The 22,008-nt window shown below is 52.1% G+C and overlaps 1 protein-coding gene and 1 pseudogene across 1 annotated transcript; both read left to right on the plus strand.

The window, feature by feature from the left end:
• Window positions 1-1,533: 1,533 nt before the first annotated feature.
• Window positions 1,534-21,049, plus strand: LOC125543877 (kinesin-like protein KIN-13A). The gene is made up of 12 exons (XM_048707370.2): window positions 1,534-2,054; window positions 8,922-9,155; window positions 9,368-9,544; window positions 9,672-9,776; window positions 11,033-11,110; window positions 11,204-11,285; window positions 17,024-17,186; window positions 17,998-18,333; window positions 18,473-18,691; window positions 18,794-19,397; window positions 19,474-19,539; window positions 20,282-21,049. Exons 1-12 carry the CDS (start codon window positions 1,923-1,925, stop codon window positions 20,462-20,464), a joined length of 2,379 nt encoding a protein of 792 aa, XP_048563327.2. The 5' UTR covers window positions 1,534-1,922; the 3' UTR covers window positions 20,465-21,049.
• LOC147979403 (uncharacterized) lies at window positions 2,061-8,914 on the plus strand (annotated as a pseudogene).
• Window positions 21,050-22,008: the final 959 nt, after the last annotated feature.

Genomic DNA, 22,008 nt, shown 5'->3' on the forward strand with positions numbered 1-22,008 from the left:
AACAAAAGAGAGCACATGCATAGCTTGAACGAAGGTGACCGGACAGACTATTCGTTCATCAGACGCCTCATCGCCGCATTGGGTAGACCAAATCTTCCTCGCGTTCTCCATGGTCCACATTGCCAACAGCAGGATATGGGAGATGACAGTGGGGTTCTGCCGACAGCTGGCCGCTCATCATCCCCATTCCCCAAGGCCTCCTCCAACCTCCAGGGGTCTGGTCGGCCAGCTCCAGCGCCATTCACAAGCAATCAGTAGCAAGCATTTAGAACAGAACATGGCCCAAACAAATATTAATTAATGAGAAAAGAAAAGAGGGTTAACAAAAGGAGGATTAAACAAAAGGAGGGCTATACCTGCAGATCCGTAGCTATTGTAGGAAGGCGACGACGAGCACAAATTGGACGCGGGCATGTATGGGATTTCAAGGAACAGAGACAGCAACAATCCTGCGATAAAGTCCCACACAAATCAATGGGAACATGAAAACCTAGCACTAAAGGAGAACAATATAGGGAGGGGAATGGATCACCTGGCCGTCGTCGGAGTGGTTGCGCGAAGGAGTACGAGCGTCACCGCCGGCCTGTCTCCCTGGGCCTCCTCGCCGCCGAAGGACACTCCGACAGCAGTGGCCGTTTCGTCGCGTGCGCGTAGCAGGGGCTGGCGCGCGCGGGATCGGGAACTGGCGACGGGCCCCATGTCTACCTGGGCCTCCTTGCTACCGAGGGCCGCTCCGGCAGCGGCGACTGTTTCGCCCCGTGCACGAAGTAGGGCTGGACGCACGGGATAGGAGCCGGCGGCGGCGCGAGAACTCCAACCGTCGCGGGTCTGCAAGCGCCGCGTTGCCTGCTCGATCTGGGGCCTAGGTGAGGGGAGGATGATGGTGGTGTGCAGCGGCGGTGGGGGTCTCTCTCCGTGTAGCCGCTCTGTGCGATAGGGGAAGGACGAGAGAAGGGCGCCTCGGGAAAGGGATTTGCTGGCTTCTATGCGAAGGCAACTTTTTCTCACCCAATCGCTAGGTTAGGACGTGGCATCAGCGAGAGGGTTCCCAGGGGTCGCGGCGGCTGCGGGGAGGTCGCAGGCGGTGGCGGCGGTCGTGGCGGCTGCGGGGAGGTCGCAGGTGGTGGCGGCGGTGGTAGGAAGGAAAGGGAGAGGGAGAGGAATCGGTGGATGTGGAACGAATCTGGGGCTGGTGGGGGCGTGGGGTTGGCGCTCTTTCCCCTTTTTTTTCTCTCTCGACGGCTCAACGCTGATAGCGCGAGACCTCCGCTCCTTCCGTTGGCTGCGCCGCACAGTACGCCCCCGCTCACGTGGCACACGCGAACAACCCTCCTTCCTTAATGCACATCTTATTGTTTTGAATGAGGGCCTGTATTGTGTCAAAGAAACATTGCACATGCATCTTACAACGAACTACTCCCTCCGTCTCATTATATGAGACGTTTTTGCAAACATCTTATGGGACCGAGGGGGCAGTAGACTGAAGCTTGCCCATTTTATCGTTTCAAACTTGCCTCACCAGCACCAACAACGTCACAACTCAGAACGTCTCTCTCGACGAAAACTATTTGAGAACCAGCTTCAAACTCCTCCTGCAATCCACCCCCAAAATCCCCTCCCCTCCCCTGCAATCCCAGTATCCCACAACAAATTCGATCAGCATCGATCCCGATTCGTCCCAAACCCTGCCTGCCCCCCACCCCGCGCCAATCCCACCCACATTGCTCGTCTCACCCCCAGATCTGGGCTCCAGTTGCAGAAGCTCCAGATCCCACGCTGCTCTCTCGTAGCCGCCCCGCGATTTGCGCGACGCCAAGCTGGCTCCGCAGAAGCGGCCACAGCGCGTCGGCGGGGGCGGTGGCGCGGCCGCCGCCACAGCTGCCGCGGCGTCGTCCGCCGCGACTGACTCGGGGGACGCGGTGATGGCCCGGTGGCTGCAGTCCGCGGGGCTGCAGCACCTCGCGGTGTCCTCCTCCGCTCCTGGGCCCGGGCTGGCGATGGGGATGGCCGGAGACCTCCGCGGCAGCGGTATCCTCCCGAACCTTCTCATGCAGGTTCGTGCGTCTCTTCTGATCGCCTCCAGCTATTCGTCGTTTCCAGTAGGCGTGGTCCTTCCGCACGTTTTGATACCACGCTGTATATGTTCGGGTTGTCACCTGCAATTGCACGATCGCTAGCTTAGCCACGCGGATCTTGTGCGTGTCCATACCAGCGCGCGTGTATTTCGTTCAAGTCACTCCTATTTCTGTGGGTCGGTGAAGAAATGGACGGAAGCCAGTGAGTTTATTCGTCGCCCACATTCAGGGATCGATGCAAGTTGAGTGAGAGTTGCCGGTTGTATTGTACAACGACGAATTGCTGGCTTGACTCTTTTTTTTGGTCTGGTGGCTCTGAATCGGCGGCTCCCACGCTCCATCGCTCCATCGCTCCCACGCCGGCGGGGCCACCGCTAGCCATGGCCTCCCCCCCCTCGGACGTTGGTCGCTCGCGCGAGGTCCGCCGGATGGAGTCGAGCCTGTCGTCGGCTGGCTCTCCGCCGACCTCCTACCGGCAGGCGCTCTGCTGGACGGCCGCCCAGGCGCCGCCCGCCTCCCCCCGGGCCCCCAGCCCGCCACTCTCTCCGTCGCCCGCCCGCCCTTCCATCCGGTCCGAAATCTGCCGACCTGCGGAGGACGCGTCGGCGCCGCGGGACGACTGGCAGATGGCGCGGGGCCGGAAGCGGCCGCGCCAGCCCCCCCGCCGCCCGCGTTGTGGCCCTGGTGAGCTCCCGCGCCAGCGCCCCGACGAGTGCCCTCGCTGCTTCAGCACCACGCACCCCCGCTCCGAGTGCCGGTGCGACATTTGCTGCGCGCGCTGCCGGTTCTTTGGCCACAAGGCCAAAGACTGCACCGCCCAACTCTCCTACGCCTCGTCCTCGTCGGGCGGCTCCGTCCCTCCTCCGCAGCGCCGCCGTCTGCAGTCGCACGCCGCCGGCTCAGACCATGCCCTGCCCTCACCCCCCGCTGGTCGCCCCGCGTTCTTCGGGTCGGCGGCGACCACGCGCTCCCCCTCTGGCCTGCCAATGCCCGCGTCCTCCAGGCCGGCAGCCACGATGCCGCTGGCTTCTTCCTTCGACCAGGCGGCCACCACGCGCTCCAGCTCCGACTTGCCTACTCCCGCGTCCTCCGGGCCGGCAGCGCCCCTTCGCTCAAGCTCGACCCTCCCGTCGTCCGTGCCCTCCAGGCCCGTTTCGCCGGCGAGCTCCTCCTCCAGGAACACTCCTCTCTCCGGGCATCTCGCCCGCAGACCGGCGGCGGCCATCTGCTACCTTCCCTGCTCTGGGAAGATGATCGCCGTCGAGCATGCTCTCGGGCGCGCGCTCGTCACAACGGTGGCTGGATGCCGCTCGGGCATCTCCCCAAAAGAGGTCGCCGACACCCTGCGCGCCCAGTTCGGGCTTGCCGATGGTGACTTCTCGGTGCACCGCCATGCCCCGAAAGATTTCCTCATCCGCTTCCGCTCCCTCACCATTCATGGCCGCGTCGCCGCCACTCCCGTCCGCACCCCTCGGTTTCGTCTGCTTCTCCATCCTTGGGCAGGACTACGGGCTCGGAGCCGGTGCGCGCCCTATTCCTCCTCTCCCTGGAGCTATACGGGATCCCTGACCACGCCTGGCATCGCTCCTCCGCCGAGTTCGTCCTCTCCCCGTTTTGCAAGGTCGAGAATCTTGCGCTTGACACTAGGAGCATGTCGGACATGTTGACCTTCAGGCTCACGGCCTGGACGATGAACCCTGACGACATCCCGCGCACCGCCAAGCTCCTCATCCCGGACGACGATGCCGTGGCCCTCGACGCCGATCCTGACCGTGCGGAGCGCCTCGCGTTAGGGCTTGCGCGCTTCCCCGTCCGGATCCACATTGCGGCGTGCACCGACTACCGCCGTCCCTGCCACCTTCGTCCGGTGATGCGGCGAGCCAAGACCAAGACTCCCCTCCCCTACCTTCACGGTGGCCGGTGCGCGACTTCCCGCCTGCGGGTCCTAGCTCGCAGCAACCATCCCGGCGCCGCGGTGGTCGCCGGCGCCACCGCCGCCGCGCCCATGCACCGCCCCCTGCCGTTCATGGAAAGGCATTCTTGGCCCCCACCCTGATGCGGTCGCTGACGTCAATCGGGTCCCTGCCTTGCTGGGATTGGGTGCCCCTTCCCCTTTCGACAGTGCGGGCCCTGACGCTGCTGTCATCCCTCCTGCCGCTGACCGTCAGGCGGAGCCCACGCTGCTGCTTCGGGCTGAAGGTAAACGCGAAGACCTGTCCATTTCAAATTCCGACGACGTGGCCTCCCCCCGTCCACAACCCAGCCCCAGCCCTGTCGACGCGTGCCCCGACCCGCGCGACACTTCTTTGGTCCCACCTTCTGAGGAGACCAACCAGGATTGCTCGGGCTCCCCCGCCCAACGGGCAGATGACAGCCCCTCCCCAGCGGCTTCGGATGACCTCACGTCGCAGCAGACAGCCTCGGATCCCGAAGCCTCGAATCCCCCGCCCTCCCTGCAATCTGCTGTCGGCGCTAGCTGCCAAGCACCTGGCCCCGCTCTGCTGGCCACCAACCTGCGCGCTGACATCCGGAATGTCGACATCCACGACCGGGCCATGCAGTCCCCGCTCGGCGCCCGCGGTGGTGGGTCCAGCCCTGCCGGGGACATGCAGGCTGCCCCATTGGCCCCTGCTCAGGACGCCCACCTGGCTGTGGACTGCGACGTCGGCATGCAGCCCAACCAGCGCACATTGGACCATGCAGCCCCTCTGGCTTCGTTTTTGGACGTGATTTCCGTCTACCCCCAGCATGTGCTCCCCACCCCGCCTCCACGCCGACGCAGGAACGTGGTTCTGCCAAATTTCACTCCTAGGCGCAGCTTCAGGATTGCAAAGGCCGACCGCGGGCTGGACTCGGAAATGAAGGCTAAACGAGTGCTACTCAGACGCCTCGGACTCATTGAGAGTGACGCCGCCCCCATCTCCAGCGACATGCTGAGCAGATATGCCCGCATCTTCGAGCGACCACTCGCTTAGGACATGATAGAAGCCTTTGCAGATTTATATGGATGGCAAGTACCGAGCTTCTCCAACGTTGATGCCTGCCCCGAGCGGGCTTAGCCGCGCCTGGTCGAGGCGTAGACACTCGCTGCCTTGTCTGCAACGCCCCCCACCCTTCCCATGGATTGTAACCTCAAGATAGTTTTTTGGAACGTGCAGGGTTTAAACTCCAGTGCTAAACGCTCGGCTGTGCGCAGTGTGATCTCCACTGCATCCCCTTCCATTGTCTGTCTCGAAGAGACGAAATTGGCTCATATCTCGGTCTCCATCGTACTCGACACTCTTGGCCCACAGTTCGAGGACTACTACTTCCTGCCGGCAACCGGCACCCGCGGCGGCATTCTCCTTGCCTGGCGGCGATCGGAGACCTCCCTTTCCAACCCGTTGATAGGCGAGCATCACATTACGGCGTTGGTCACCCCCCCCCCCCGAACAGCACCAACCACTGGTGGTTAACCGGTGTGTATGGCCCATAGGACGACCAAGCAAAGCTCGACCTTCTCGTCGATCTACAGGACGTGCGCGCTTCCCGCATCGGTCCTTGGCTCATCGGAGGAGACTTCAACATGATCACCTCCGTGGCGGATAAAAATAACTCGAACCTTAACCATCGTGTCATGAGCAGGTTCAGGCGGTTCATCGTTGATGAGGAGCTACTCCATGGCCGCCGCTACACGTGGTCGAGCGAGCGCGACTCTCCTACCCTTGTGCACAATGACCGTGTTCTTTGCACCTCCGGTTGGGAAATTGAGCACCCAAGCTGTCTGCTGCACTGCCTCACTTCTGCCGCATCCGATCACCGCCCCTTGGTCATTGACTGCGCTGTGCGCCCGCTCGGGGTTAGGCGGTTCCACTTCGAACGCTTCTGGCTGAAAATGGAGGGTTTCCATGGTGCCGTCCAAGAGGGATGGAATGCTGTGCCATCAGAACCCGACCCCTTCCGGCGCCTCGCCTCCCGCCTCAAGAGCACCGCTAGGCACCTCCAACGCTGGAGCGCCCGTACCATTGGAAACGTGTCCCTCCAGCTCATGGTGGCACGTGAGATCATTGCGCGTCTTGACGCAACCCAGGACCTACGACCTCTGTTCGCCGGCGAAACCTGGCTAAGGCGCAGGCTCAAGGCTTCCTACCTCGGACTTGCCTCCCTCGAACGAACGATTGCGCGACAGCGCTTGGCTTGGCTTTGTAGCGACGACGCTTCCATGCCCGCGCTTAAGGTGCATGCCTCGCACCGCAAGCAGCGCAACTACATAGCCTTCGTGCGCGTGGGCGACCAGGTGGTTTCGGACCATGAGGGCATGGCTGAAGCAGCCTACAATCACTTCACCAACATCCTTGGCACCGACGCTCGGCGCGACTTCACCCTGGATCTGACCAACCTGCAGGTCAATTCCTTTGACCTCGTGGATTTGGAGGCCCCATTCTCCGATGACGAAATATGGCGATCCCAACACACTTCCTCATCGCCATTGCATTCAACAAATCGATCCTCAAGCGGGTCAATCTGATCATCCGGAGCTTCCTTTGGGCCGGAAGCAAAGACGCAAGCGGCGGAAATGCCTCGTCAACTGGCAGAAGGTTTCCAGACCCATCTCCCTCGGTGGGCTGGGCATCCGCGATCTATACCGCGCCGGAATCGCTCTGCGTACGAGATGGCTTTGGCTGCAACGCACGGACCCCTCGAGATCTTGGAGCCACCTTCACATCCCGCACGACACCGACGTCACCGCCATCTTCAGGGCGTCCACCACCTGGCACCTAGGCAACGGAGCCAGCTGCAAATTCTGGAGCGACCACTAGATAGCCGAGAGATCTGTGGCTGAGATCGCCCCCCTCGTGCACTCGCTAGTACCTCGACGCCAACGAAAATCTCGCACCGTCAGCGAGGCCATGCACCTCAGGTCCTGGGTACAAGACATCAGGGGAGCACTGGGCCCCGCGGCCTTGCTTCAGTACGTCGACCTTTGGCGACAAGTCAGGCATGTTGAGCTCTCGGCCACCCCCGACACCCTTAACTGGAGATGGACGGCCTCTGGCCTCTACTCTGCCAGCTCTTGCTATCAGGCCCTTTTCTACGGATCCTGCGGTGAAGGCCACTGGAAACTCACGTGGAAGCCATGGGCACCTCTTCACATCAAGTTCTTCATGTGGCTTGCGATGCAAGAGCGCTGCTGGACGACGGAACGCCTAGCCTGACACGGCCTCTCCGACGACAACATGTGTGCCATATGCGACCAAGAGCCCGAATCCATGCAGCACCTCCTTGCGGGCTGCTCCTTCTCCAGGCAGATATGGCATGAGGTTCTCGGCTGGGTGAGAGCTCCTACTAGCCTTCCTGATGGCAACACCCCCTTCCAGACTTGGTGGGCAACCTCAACAGAACAAGCGTCGACCTCCACTCGCAAAGGACTCGCTTCCATCATCATCCTCACTGCTTGGTGGATTTGGAAACACCGCAATGGGTGTGTCTTCGATCACGATAGGCCATCCTTCTCCCGTCTCACCACAGCCATCAAAGATGAGGCGCGCCTATGGGCCAAGGCCGGCGCCACAGGGATTAGCAACATCATACCCGAGAGTTAGCCTTTTGCGTGTTTGGGGGATGAGCAGCCCCTTGTTCTGTCTGCTCCACCGCCCGCGATCATGCCTCTAGTGTACATGACTTGCGCGTGGTTGTAATCCCTTGCTGTAACTCTTCTCCTATCAATGCAAAGATACGCAGCTTGCGTATTCGCGAAAAAAAAAGAATTGCTGGCTTTGAAGCCCACATTGCTGCATGACTGATGTATAAATATTCGAGTCATATGTGGGAAATTTGCTGTTTCTGAGCCTGGCAAGTTGGGGTTGTGTTCCTGAAGGATCAATCTGTCAAAACTATGCTCATGATTATCACGCCTTGTGAAATTACATGGCTGGCACGCCTGTCTCTAGTCCTGTTAGGAAGGTTGGCACAGCCAGACTTAATGGTTAGGTTGATAGTTCTGCTAGTTAGCTGGAAGGTAGTGTCTTACCGCATACTGTTTTGAAACCACTGCCTGCATTACATGAAGTTCAGTTTAGAACTGCACACTGTTAACTGCCTGCATTACATGAAAGTTTAGTTTATAACTGCACACTGTTAACCTGGATGGTGGAATATCTCTTCAGTTTGAAGAAGTAAGCTGGATGGATTGAATGGACACAAAATAGCACCCACTCTTTTAGGAGATTACTCTATTCGTTTTAAATAGATTCGCGATGTGATTTTTTTATAATCTTGAGCTGGTGCACACATAAATCTGTTGTATCTTGGATGCAAATTAGAGGATGCATTTTTTGCCATATTAAATGGTATTCACATCAGTTTGCTTTGAATGCCAAGTATATTAAGCTGAAACCTCAGCAATTTGATCTATTATGATGCAAACAATTAAATATTACTTAGTGAGAAAATCAGAAAAATATTGTGTCTGCTGTTTTTTTTGTTGCATCAAATGCCCTTTTGAACTGTCAAATTTCTCGTCTTGAATTTCAAGGAACACCTACTGTACTACATAGGCATGTATGTGGCATTGTCGATATGATTATATCAACTTTTGATTATGGCATCTAGTGCAAAGGTCTGACCTTACTCCTGTGCTTGGGTGACCCATGTACAGTATATGCGTGAGGTCCTCATGTTGAGGCCTTGTTTGTTATTTGTGGTTCGGTTCATATTTCGCACTTAGGGCACTTTGTCTAATATTGCTAATCTGTTAAAGCCTTGTAGGACTTCTGACTTGTTCAACGATAAGCGCTTTATCAATACATGCATGCTGTTGCCAAGTGATTATATACAGTTTTACAACAGTTGTTATTTATTTGATAGGGGTATGGGCCCCAATCGATCGAAGAAAAACAGAAACTTTACATGCTATTAAGGAGCCTGAATTTTAATGGCGAATCAGCATCTGCACCTATATCTGAGCCATACACACCGACAACCCAGAGCTTCAGTGGTGGCCCCCCCATAAATGGATTCTACTCACCCGAACTTAGAGGTGAATACGGAGCTGGCCTTTTGGATCTTCATGCAATGGATGACAGTGAGCTTCTTTCTGAGGTATTACTCTAGTTAGTATAAGCAAAATAACTTTCTATGCCCACATGTTATTATCGGCATCTGCTCATTGTGCATGCCTGCTCCTTTTAGAAACTAGGGTGATGTTGCATGTGACAAAGGGATTCAAACACATGTGATGTCCAAATCTTGATTTCTGCTCTTCAAAATAACTTCTTCGTGGTCTAATCCAGCTATGGTCTCTTTGTTGTCAGAATGTAGCATCAGAACCATTTGAAGCTTCACCCTTTGCGCCAAAGGAAACTGATGACGATGAGGACGATATAATATCAGGAAGCCAGCAAGGTCTATCAGAAAATTATGGTGGTACAATCACAAGCGAAAAAGATAGCAATACTAAAGAAAGTAATGTAGCAAAGATTAAAGTTGTGGTGCGTTGATCACTTCCAAGTACTTCTACTATGTCTACAGTTATGCAATGAAGTCACAATTCAGTCTTTTCTTTGTTTCTTATTGTTAGTGAAACTATTATTCAGTTAATACTAGTAACAATGTCAGGTAAGGAAGAGGCCTCTGAACAGAAAGGAAATATCTCGAAAGGAGGATGACGTAATAGATGTACATAATTCTCAATTCTTGACTGTTCATGAACCTAAATTAAAGGTACCATCTTTCATCCATTCATTGGTATTCTTCATTATGTCTGCAATAGTTCAATAGATAAAATTATTTGGTTCTTGTGTTTCATCTTTCTATGGGACTTGTAGATGTCTTGCGATGCAGTAGAGGCAAATGTAGTAAGAGAGACAGTAGAGGCAAATGTAGTAAGAGAGACAATCCATTTACTCCTTCCATGTTTTCCATCATGCCTATTGTAGTCTTGTTTGCAGTATGACATTTATTGCAATACATAAACACTATATATTATTTTAACGCCAATATGATTTAGGCCATGAATTATGATGTGCATCAACAAGTACGTTTACAGCCTATAGATAATCCAACCTATCTTTTTCATGCAACATTTATACGAAGAGTTTAAATCATTTAATGCAAAAGAATCTTTCTTCTGGGCATTTGAATTCCTTTATGTGCTTATCAGCGTCTATCTACATCCTGCAATGGTGCACTATCTTTCCTTTCACGGTTTCACCCCGTCAGTAGTATCTTAGACATAAAAGGGCGTACCCAGTGCTTAAAGCTCCCACACAAGGTGGGGTCTGGAATATTCTATGGGTTTATAAAACATTATATGTACGTAAAATTGTTGCTATGTACAACTGTATGACTGGCAAAAACTACATTCTCACCTATGGGGGTTAATTATACTCCCTCTGTTCCAGAATATAAGGTATATTAGTTTCTTCAAAAGTCACATGTTTCTATGTTTGACCAAGTTTATAGCAACATATATCAACATCTACAATGCTACATAAATAAATATGAAAATGTATTTCACGGCATATCTAATGATTTCTGTATAAACTTAGAGCCTGTTTGGCAGGCCTCCACTCGAAAAAATGGCCTACGCTCCGCTCCGCTCTGGGAGAGCATGGAGCCAACGCGTTCAGTGCCACTCTGCAGCTACTCCAGCCGCTCCAGGAGCTGAGCTGCGGAGCGGAGGCCTGTTGAACAGGTACTTAAACAAAGTTAGAGAAGTTTGACTTTTTGAAAGAAAAAAAAATACACCTTATATTTTGGAGCAGTGGAGTATTACATAACAGGATTGCTGGAGATAAACTATTCCATGTATTGCTATTTTCTTGGCAGTGTGTCCTCATTTTGCTGACAAAAAGAAGCATGTCCGTATAAGATGCAACACTCAACTGTCATGCATACTTATCAATAATAAAACTGTCAATCACAAGCCTTTTTAGCTTATCATGTGATTTGGGCTAACACGAAGTCTCCACTGGAAGGTGGATTTGACGGCTTATGTGGACAAACATGAATTCTGCTTTGATGCTGTCCTGGATGAGGCTGTAACTAATGACGAGGTACTACTTTCCTAACCATCATCAATGGCTGTCTCCTTTTCTCTTTTTCAACATGTTATTCTTAGCATATAAGTTGATGGGTTGTTTGAGCAGGTGTACCGGGAGACTGTGGAGCCCATTATACCAATAATTTTCCAAAGGACCAAAGCAACATGCTTTGCATATGGCCAAACAGGTTAGATAATGCTGGTTCCAGATATTTTAATTGATCCCTAGCATGATGGCTACGCTCCGCTCCCACCCCCTCCCCTCGCCTCCCGCGCCTCTAGCCTAGCCCCTCCACCAACCTTGCTGCCGTAGAGCCCTCGCCGGCGGCCCTCCTCCCCTGCTGTCGCCCTCCCGCGCCTCCGGCCGCCATGTCCTCCGACGGCGCCTGCTCCGAGGATTCCAGCCCCGACGGTCGCCATCGCTGGCACGGGCACGCGGGTGAGTCCTTCGGCTCACGGTCCTTCCGCGACGTCGTGAGAACCCCGCCGACCCCGCGCAGCCCTGCGCCGGCGCCGGCGCCGCCGAGCCCAGCCCCTGCTCCGACGGCCCTTGTGCCCTGCGGCTCGGCCGCGCCGGCCGCTCGCGTCCCTACTTCTGCCCGCCTCGGCCCCCGCTCGGAGGTTCACCGCGCCACTGGCGGACCAGTGCTGGACGCCGACGGATTCCAGCAGCCGCGTCGCAGGAACCGCCGCCAGGGCGCGCGGCGCCCAGCCGCCCCAACCCCTCCGCGCCGCAGACGCATCCCCTCGCCGGAAGAAGTCGCCGGGCTCTGCTTCGCTGCCTTGACCTGGGACACCAGGTGCGTGGCTGCACCAACCCTGTGCGTTGCCGTCGCTGTCTCATCTCCGGCCACGAGTCCAGTGGCTGCACGACGCTGCTGCCTGGCGACTGCCGCGCTCTGCCCCCGGCCGCCCAGGCCCCGGCACCCGCCGCCCCGCCTCGCTGCACCCCGCCTTCGTCCACGCCCCGGCCGCCCCCCGCCGCGCCGGTACGGGTCACCATCCCCCACTCCATTGAGATGGAGGAGGCGGAAGAGGTGCTGTCGCGCGGCATGGTGGCCACCGTTACCGGCACCAGGCCCTCCGTCTCCCCGGCCGAGGTGGAGACAACCCTGCACGCCTTGTTCGACCTGCAACCCGACGACTTCATCGTCCACCGCCATGCCCCGGAAGATTTCCTCATCATCTTCTCTTCGCGTCGAACCATGGACTGCATGGCCGGCGACCATATCATCAACGCCGACAACTTCTCCCTGCTCCTTCGCCCATGGTGCAAGCTTGCCCACGCCACTGCCGGCAGCTTCGCGTACTCTGTAGAGCTTGAGCTCCGCGGCATCCCTGCGCAGGCATGGCACCTGTCCACCGCCGAGCACATCCTGGGGGCTGGCTGCTGGATTGAGCGGCTTCATCCGGACACGCGCTCCCGCGCTGACCTTGCCACGTTCCGGCTTGATGGGTGCGTGCATGACCCGGCCACCATTCGCCGGGCGGCCATCCTAGAGACCGTGGAGCAAGTCCCCGCCGCCCGCCCTGGCCTGCCTCCAGTCACCCTCACCCTCGAGTACCCCATCTCGGTCCAACTCATCAGGTCTGCCCCCTCCCCTGCCTAGCTGACGGCATCGCCAACGGCGGCGGCCGCGCCAACGGCCATGCCAACGATGATGCAAGCCACGGCCCTGGGCGTGGCCACCAGCGAAGGCGTGGCTGGAAGCGCCGCCGCACGGCCAACGCACCTGACGGACGCGCGGATGGCATGGCTGTCGACTCGGCCGGCTGGACGCGCCCGAATGGTCGCTCGCGCGCCGACGGCTTGGCGGTTGCCCACGGCTGGCCTGCATCCCGCGCCGCCACCGCTTCGCTTGCGCCGCCGTCCGTACACGGGTCTGCGAGATGCATGGCTGCATGGCCCAAAGTGGCTGGGCCCCACCCCCCTCGTCGCAGAGCCAAAAGAGGAAAGCAAAAGCGTGCAAGGGTTCTGGCTGCACTCGCAAAAGCTGCGGCTGCGGTGGATCCGAGGCCGGCCGCGCCACCTGCCCAAGCGCTGGCGGATGCAAGCGGCCTTGGGGACTACAGACCCATAAGTTTGATTCATCTTGTCGCCAAGGTCCTCGCCAAGCTGCTGTCACTCCGCCTCGCGCCCAAGCTCAATAGCCTCGTCAGCGAAGTCCAGAATGCCTTCATCCCTGGCCGAAGCCTTCACGACAACTTCACCCTGGTGCGTCAATCCGCGCGGCTTCTGCACCAGCTTGGCGCCCCACGCGTGCTTCTGAAGCTTGACCTGGCGCGCGCCTTCGACTCCATCTCCTGGCCGTTCCTGTTCGATGTTCTGCGATGCCACGGCTTCGGCAATCGCTTCCTCGACTGGATCGCCCTCCTTCTGTCGTCGGCCAGCACTAAAGTCCTCCTCAACGGCCCCCCTGGACCTCCGATCTGGCATAGGTGTGGGCTGCGTCAATGCGACCCCGTGTCCCCACAGCTCTTCGTCTTGGCTGTTGACACGTTGGGGAGGCTCTTCCACCACGCCATCGAGCTCCGAGTCATGCAACCACTCCATCCCCGCCGCGCCATACCGCCATCTCCCTGTACGCGGATGATGTGATCCTCTTTTGCCACCCCACGCCAGGCGACATCACGGCGGTAAAGGAGATCTTGCGCCTTTTTGGGCGTGCATCGGGGCTCCAGATCAACTATCAGAAGAGTGCCGCGGCCCTCATCCGAGGCGGCACGGATGACGCTGCCCTTGTCACCGAGCGCCTGGGTGCCCCATTGTCGACTTCCCGATCACGTACTTGGGCATCCCTCTCACGCTGCGTCGCCCCACCGCCGCCCAGCTGCAGCCCGTCGTCGACAAGGTGGCCGGGCGGCTTCCCTCCTGGAAAGCCTGGCTCATGAACAAGGCTGGCCGGCTGGCCCTTGTCAAGGCCGTCCTGAGCGCTATCCCCATCCACCAGCTCCTCGTGCTTGCGCCGCCAAAAAAGACCCTCAAGCTACTCGAGAAGATCGAGCGAGGTTTCCTTTGGGCTGGCCGCGCCGATGCCAATGGTGGCAACTGCCATGTCAACTGGCGGCGCGTATGTCGCCCTATCCAGCTCGGTGGCCTTGGCGTGCACGACCTCGAGCGCACCGGTCTCGCCCTGCGCACCCGCTGGCTTTGGCTCAACCGCGATGTCGATGAGAGGGCTTGGCACGGCCTCGACCTGCAGTTCTCGCACGAGGAGCGGGCTTTCTTCTTCGCGTCCACCACCATGACGATCGGGAACGGGCTGCGCGCCCTCTTTTGGGAGGACCGTTGGATCAATGGCCGCGCCGTTAGCGAGATCGCGCCTCTCCTCTACGCTTGCATCCCCAAACGACGCCGCAAGTCCAGAACCGTCACCGACGGCCTCCACGCAAACCAATGGGCTACCGACATACAGGGCACGGTTGGCATCCCGGAGATTGGTGAATACCTCTGCCTCTGGCGCCTGATTGCCCAAACCAATCTCCACGACGCGCCGCACCGCCTCCGCTGGAAGTGGACCGAGGATGGCGCATACTCAGCCAAGTCGGCCTACCTCGCCACCTTTCACGGTTCCGCCCACTGCCAGGCCTGGAGGCTTACCTGGAAGTGCTGGGCGCCACCACGGGTGCGCTTCTTCCACTGGCTTGCGAGCCTCGACCGCTGCTGGACTGCCGACCGCCTAGCGCACCGTAACCTGCCTCACCCACCCTGCTGTCCGCTCTGCGATCAGGCCCCAGAGACACTGCACCACCTTCTCCTGGGATGCCCCTTCGCTCGTCAGGTGTGGCATGAGATCCTCTCGTGGCTGCGCCTCCCGTGTCCGCCACCCAACAACGACGCCTCGCTTCACGACTGGTGGCGCTTGGCTAAACGGAATGCGCCCAAGCCGATGCACAAAGGCCTCGCCTCCGCCACTCTGCTCGTGCCATGGATGATCTGGAAACATTGCAATGGCTGCGTTTTCGAGGGAGACCGCCCTTTGGTCACCTCCCTGATTGCCACGATCAAGGCTGAGGCTGCCCTTTGGGCCAGAGCTGGGGCCCTTGGCCTCCGCGTCATCCTGCCCCAAACCTGGGATGTTCACTAATGCCCTTGTATTTGCCCTACAACTCGCCTCCTAGGAGGATTGTTACAAACCCCCTCTTTTCAATACAATGAAACGCAAATCTTCTGCGTTTTCTCGAAAAAAAAATGCTGGTTCCAAGCTAAAACACTTAAGTTGTAATTTATGTAGACGTTCTGGTAAATCATGTCCTCAGTGTGCTTATGATTTGTTATGTTTTGGTATTTGTTACATGGGGCAAGACCTATAGCCATAGTACCCACACCAATGTACCAAAGGAACCACCATAGGAGGCATGAGTAGCAGGGGAGACTGTTTCTGTAGCCTCGAGTTGAGTCAGAATCCAATTAGTGAAAAGCTTGCAGAGTCAGTTTAGATAAAGAGAGAAAGTGTTCAGATTGTAATCAGTTTAGTTTTGCCTTGTTGGCCAAGTTAGTTTACCTATATAAGAAGGGACTTAAACCTGATGAATAAAGGAAGCCAATTCAAAGCACTTTTTTTACCTTAGCAGCCTAGAGTACTTAGAATTTGAGTTCTTCCAATTTTGGTATCAGAAACATCTACAAGAGGTCATCGACAGCAGTGATAAGGTAAAATGACTGAGTCAAAGACAATACCAAGCTAGATAGAGAAAAAAAAGGGCAGCCCGCTGCATGTAGCTCCCGCTTGCGTAGGGTCCGGGGAAGGGTCACTACCAAGCTAGATAGAAGACTTACTAATTAGCAGTACAAGTAAACATGCCTGACAAATAGACATATAGTCTTCAGTACAATGAACAAACAGAGAACAAAGCTAAACGTTTAGCATGCAACAGAATAAGATAGTTCTCAGCACAGTGTTCACAGCAATCATAAAGAAAGGAAACATGGGAAGTTCTTCGAAACACGTAGGAATTACTGAAAGTAACACAGTGCGAAGAAATAGAGCCCGTTTGTTTGCTCGGATAAGACAATGCGATGTGTTACCCCAGTTCAAGTTGCTGGCACAACTCTACGTCTGGGATGGAGAGACTGAGCCACAACTCTGAGAACACGAAAGTCCTCGTCTTAGTCTACTTGAGCTAATTTCACTTAGAACCCGCCCAACTTGAGGTAATCGCCAGAGACTAGTTCTTCGACAGTCCACACTCTGGATGCTCTTGAACAGACACCTAAGCGTCTAGACGATGCTCAATCCTCAAGAGTAACAAGTCCAAGTTAGGCTTATTAGATCAAATTCTTCAGTCAGAATTCAGTTAGTTAAAATCTTGTAGGCAGGTTAGATTAAGAGAGAAAGAGTCCAGATTGTAATCAGTTTAGTTTTGCCTTGATGGCCAAGTTAGTTCACCTATAAGAAGGGACTTGATCCCGATGAATAAAGGAAGCCAATCAAAGTATTTTCTTTGTCTTAGCCGCCTAGAGTAATTAGAAATTCGAGCTGTTCCAGTCTTAGCCGCATAGATTCTTCCTACAATTCTGTTTATATTGCACTTAAAATTCTCTGGACGTCCCGACTCTCAAGTGTTTGGCTCTACATGGCCTATAGACACTTATCATGATTTCATACTTCATGGAAGGAAAAAAGCCGGAAAGTTTAGTATTTAAAATTGATTGTAACATGGCAGCTTGATAGTTCAATATGTGATCCTTGATCTTAGAAGCATTATTAAAAAGGTGCTTAAAATTAATACAGCCTGAACTTTCTATCTTTATGGTATCTGAAGGTGCTATATATGCTTGATGCTGTCCTTCATTCATCTTTTTGATCTGTATGCTATGTTGTAGATGGCACTGGGCTCATGAATTACGAATCATTCCTGTACACCTACTCCTAGTTTGATTTTCCAGTCTCGCTTTGCAGCATTGCTAATCCTCCATGTGCAGGTAGTGGTAAGACATATACAATGCAACCCCTACCTCTAAGGGCTGCACAGGATATGGTTCATCTTTTGCATCAACCTGTGTACCTGAGTCAAAATTTCAAGTTGTGGCTTAGCTACTTTGAGATATATGGCGGGAAGCTTTATGACCTTTTGAGCGAAAGGAGGTTGATCGCTGCACTCCATTTTTATACTATCTAATTTGGCATAGTAAACTTATTGCCTTTGTGTGTTGTCAACGTGATGTTGAAATTAGTTGTATGTATATTATCTGTGGATAGTATGCAGCTATAATGCATTTAATTTGCCCATTTTTCTGTGCATGTATATATGTGCACCCATGTTCCTGTTGTCACATTGCTAAGACTATCTTAGGAGTGCTGGAAAAACTTCTGTTCTTGCATACAAGCATGGGCATACACACATATATGTATGAACTGATGGTTACCTATTGGCCACTGGTTAACAATGATCATGCAAGTAGTTTTGGGCTTAATGGAACGAGGTTTTTGCTGATCATAGGAAATACTGCCACTTTTTATTAGGGGGAACTTAATGCAGGTGATGACTCTTACTAAATGCTACCTCCAATCCAAAACGCAAGTCTTTTTAGGAATTTACCAGTGAAATATTTTCAAGTTTGATCTTTTATATTGATATTACTAGATTTACCATGAAATATAAGTTTGTAATGTACAGGGAACAGGTTTGCACAGAAACTTGTGCCATGTCAAACTTGATATTACCATCTTGAAAATTGTGCCGTGTCCTAAAAGACTTGCATTTTGGATTGGAGGAAGTACGGTGATTAGCTATAGCTGTTTAAATTCAGCATTGAAATGAAACTTTGCTTTTGACATACACTTCAGTAACTTGCCTTTTGTGACTTGTTTTTGTATGCTTAATGGGACTTCTTCTTCTACCTTTTACTTGGTTCTGTGGTTGAATTTGAGCTGCATTTTTTCTATGTTTTTCTAGGCCACTCTGCATTAGGGAAGACGGAAAGAAACAGGTCTGCATTGTCGGCTTACAGGAATTTGAGGTTTCTGATGTCCGGATTGTCAAAGAATACATTGAGAGAGGAAATGCCTCGAGAAGCACAGGATCAACTGGGGCCAACGAAGAGTCATCACGATCTCATGCCATTCTGCAATTAGCTGTGAAGAAGCATATCCCAGTGACAGAGACCAGAAGACAGAGAGATCGTGAGGCTAATGAAGCTAAAAATACAAAGCTTGTGGGAAAATTGTCATTTATAGACCTTGCTGGAAGCGAGCGTGGTGCTGATACAACAGATAATGACAAGCAGACAAGGTACTTATTTTCATCCGATAGATACTGACTTCTGTCTTTCTGGCATGCTCCAGCTGTATCTTTTTCCATTTACTTGCAATGTTTCCATAAATACCAACATATTACAGTCCTCTGCCTTCTAACTTTCTACTTGTGCCAGAATTGAGGGTGCAGAAATAAACAAGAGCCTTTTGGCTCTCAAGGAATGCATTCGGGCACTGGATAATGATCAGATACATATTCCTTTCAGAGGAAGCAAGCTAACCGAGGTGCTTCGTGATTCGTTTGTTGGTAACTCTCGAACAGTAATGATTTCTTGCATCTCACCGGGTTCAGGTTCATGTGAACACACGCTAAATACCTTAAGATATGCTGACAGGTGATATTCCCTTTAAATGACATTAAATTTACATGTTGTGTTTGATAATTTGGATGTACATTGAGTTATCAGGTTTTAACGATATAGCTGCTCAACAAGCAGGGTTAAGAGCCTCTCGAAAAGTGGCAACTCAAAAAAAGAGCAGTTCAGTGGGCAGTTTGTGTCCTCCAGCAAGGAATCTACCCATACATCATATCCATTATCAGGTGAAGCTGAAGAAACTGTGGACCAGATTGAAGAGAACAGACATATTGATGCTTCAAGGAGTGTTGTTGAAATCTATATGAGTTCTTCAGTGGATCCTGATAGGAACTCATTTAGTATGATTCCAAGTTATCCTCATAGAGGAAGGGAAGAAACTAGTTCAACATCTAGTTTGAATGATAGGGGGAGAATTGATTTCAAATCTAACCCGACTGGTTATAGTAGTAAAGCACAGTCACTTCAGAATTCAGTTAATTCACAAGAAGAAGATAAAGTTACAAAAGGCTCACCTCCTCGGAGAAAAGCTAATAGGGAGGACAAATCTGAAAGGCAGAACAACTACGTGAAAAAGGAAAATGGGGCAGATGTAAATCGGATTGTTCACAAACAGCAACTGAAACAGCAGCAGCAAAGACCACTGTCTACTTCGGCATCACAGGTTTCATCGAGACAATCTGCAAAGGAAAGTTCGTGTGATGAGGAAATAAATGCAATACTTGAGGTAAAATAATACCTTCTTAGTCAAAATTGTTTAATTTTACGGAAGTGGAGCTGATACCAACGTTTATTTTTGTTAGGAAGAGGAGGCATTGATAGCAGCTCACAGAAAGGAAATTGAAAATACTATGGAAATAGTGCGGGAAGTAAGCTACATTTACTCAATTTACATCATAAATGTCTTTGTGTTTTCTGATATTCTTGCTATCTGATCTTGCGTGCATGATGTGTCTTCTTACCTGTTGTTGAGCGTTGCGTTGCTTGTGGTGTAAACATGCCATTATGGTGGCTTCAAAGTCCTGGAATCTCTGCTGAAGCTCCATTTCCTTCCTTGCGCACCCGCCTTCATCTCCATGCTTGATCATGCTCCAATGCTCATCACTCTTGTCCATGAATAACAAGCAATACAAACATATCTAATTTAGGCAGCATCTTATTCACCTGATAATTTAATTAGTGTGCGGGAGCTCTAGCGATTGGTCCTTGTTTCTCTAGAACCTAACATGTGTAGTGTGGTAGGGGTTGTGGGTGTAACAATGGTAAGGATGTCCTCGTCAATTTAACTGAGTTCTTGTAAAAGCAAACCTAATATTTGCAGCTTACTTCCCATCTCTTTGTTATGCAACAGTTGTGAAACCGTCCGACTATAATTGTTCCATTTGGTACACGCTGTTACACTCTTATCATACCATTACTTACTATATATCTAGTCTTATTTAACCAAACACCAACTTGTAATGCAACCACTGAAGTTACAAATTATGTACCTTCAAACATTTTTTTTTACTGATTTCAGATGACCACTGCTTAACAGTTAACACTAGTCACAGTTTTGCAGTTATTTCAGCACTACATGATTGCTTAACACCACTTGCCGTTGTGTTGCAGGAGATGAACCTATTAGCAGATGTTGACCAACCAGGTAGCCTTATTGACAATTATGTGGCACAACTGAATTTTCTCCTGTCACGGAAGGCGTCCGGCTTGGTCAGTCTCCAGGCACGCTTAGCAAGGTTTCAACAGCGCCTCAAAGAAGAGGAGATCCTTAGCCGTAAGAAACCATCAAGATAGTTTAACCGATTTTTTTTAAAACCATTTGGCTTGTCATGAATTGCAAGGAGCCGTGAGCGGGAGGTATGTTTTATTCTGATCTCCCATGTGATCACATTTCACTTAAGAGCTTGAAGAACTGAGTCTAAAAACCTGGGAAAATGAGAACCTGGGAATGAGTAACAAATGGAGTCGTGCAGGCGCTTGGTTTTGAGGTTTTCCCTGCAGTTTGCTCATTTTTTCTCTTTTCTTCAAAGGGTTGTTTCATTCTTTTTTTTTTTCCCGGTGGTGGCATGATTTGTCATTCTTGCCACATTCTTTTTGTATGAATATAGTGTAACTGGTGTTTGAAGATGAGGAAATTATACTTGTACCTTGGCAACATAGAAACTGTTGTTGTATTGTGTGTATCAAGAAAGGCAACATTGCAGTAAGATCTTCAGGAATATTTAAGTGGCAAGAATCTGGGACATGGTTCGTCATTTGGACGGTGTATTTAGCTTGAGCATTCAACTGGCTAGTATGATTTTCTAGCTGAGTAGATTTAATTACACTGCATGTAGATTCTCAAAACCGATTCAGTACTATAGATTTAAAGTTTTGTTACGGAAGAAATGTTTGTTAAGGAATTTGTCGAGTGTTACTCCCTCTGTAACTTAATGTCAGACGTTTTTGTGTTTTCCGGTAGCTGTCAAAACAGTGTGAATAGTCATTTCTAACCTCGCCCGTTTGAATTTCAAATTTGACGCGACCTGCCCCTTGTCCGGCATTTGCACCTCGGTACAACTGCACCTCGTCCTGTCCTGCACCAGTGTGTCCTCGCTCCATCTCCCATGCTGTGCCCTGCACTTAGCACGCCGCCTTGCAGCAGCGTGTTGCCCACTGCCTTGGCGTGCCCAGCACTAGCACACCCGCGCCTAGGCGCCCAGGTGGAGGCCACCGCGCCCAGGCTCTTCATTGTCGTGCCATGCTTGCCCCAGGTTCATCTCCTTGCCCTATTTGCAGGTGATGACGCGCAATTTCACATGCAGTACTGCATTTAAACTGGAATATCCATAGTTTTCTTTGAGTAATCATATGGTAGGAGTAGTAAATTTAAAACTGCAATATGGAGATACTCCTGATTTACATACGGGATAGGATATGAGTAAATTACTCCTATTGGACGCAATATGAATCCCTCCTTAGTAAATCCAACATGTAAACTACAATAGGAGTAAAACAGTATCTGCAACATGATATGCACAGTATGGAGTAATCATAATTTTTATAGTAAATTTACAATATGATTCCCTCCTTAGTAAATTTTCAATGTGGGATATTTTGATTTACATGTGGGATATGACAAATTACAATAAATTGAGTACTACTTATTTACATGTGGAATATTGTGAGTAATTCTCTAATGTCAAGTTTTCCAATGTAAAAATAGAAACTGCAATTGTCAGATTAGTGAAACATAAATTGAGTACTCCTACTGATATGCACAACATGACCAATATTCACATATGTTTGCCAACAAACAAAACAGTTTGCAGAAATCAATGTTCACATATGCAGATACG

Source organism: Triticum urartu, chromosome 3A (genome assembly GCF_056163025.1).
Source record: "Triticum urartu cultivar PI428250 chromosome 3A, HENAU_Tu73, whole genome shotgun sequence".
Lineage (NCBI taxonomy): Eukaryota > Viridiplantae > Streptophyta > Magnoliopsida > Poales > Poaceae > Triticum > Triticum urartu.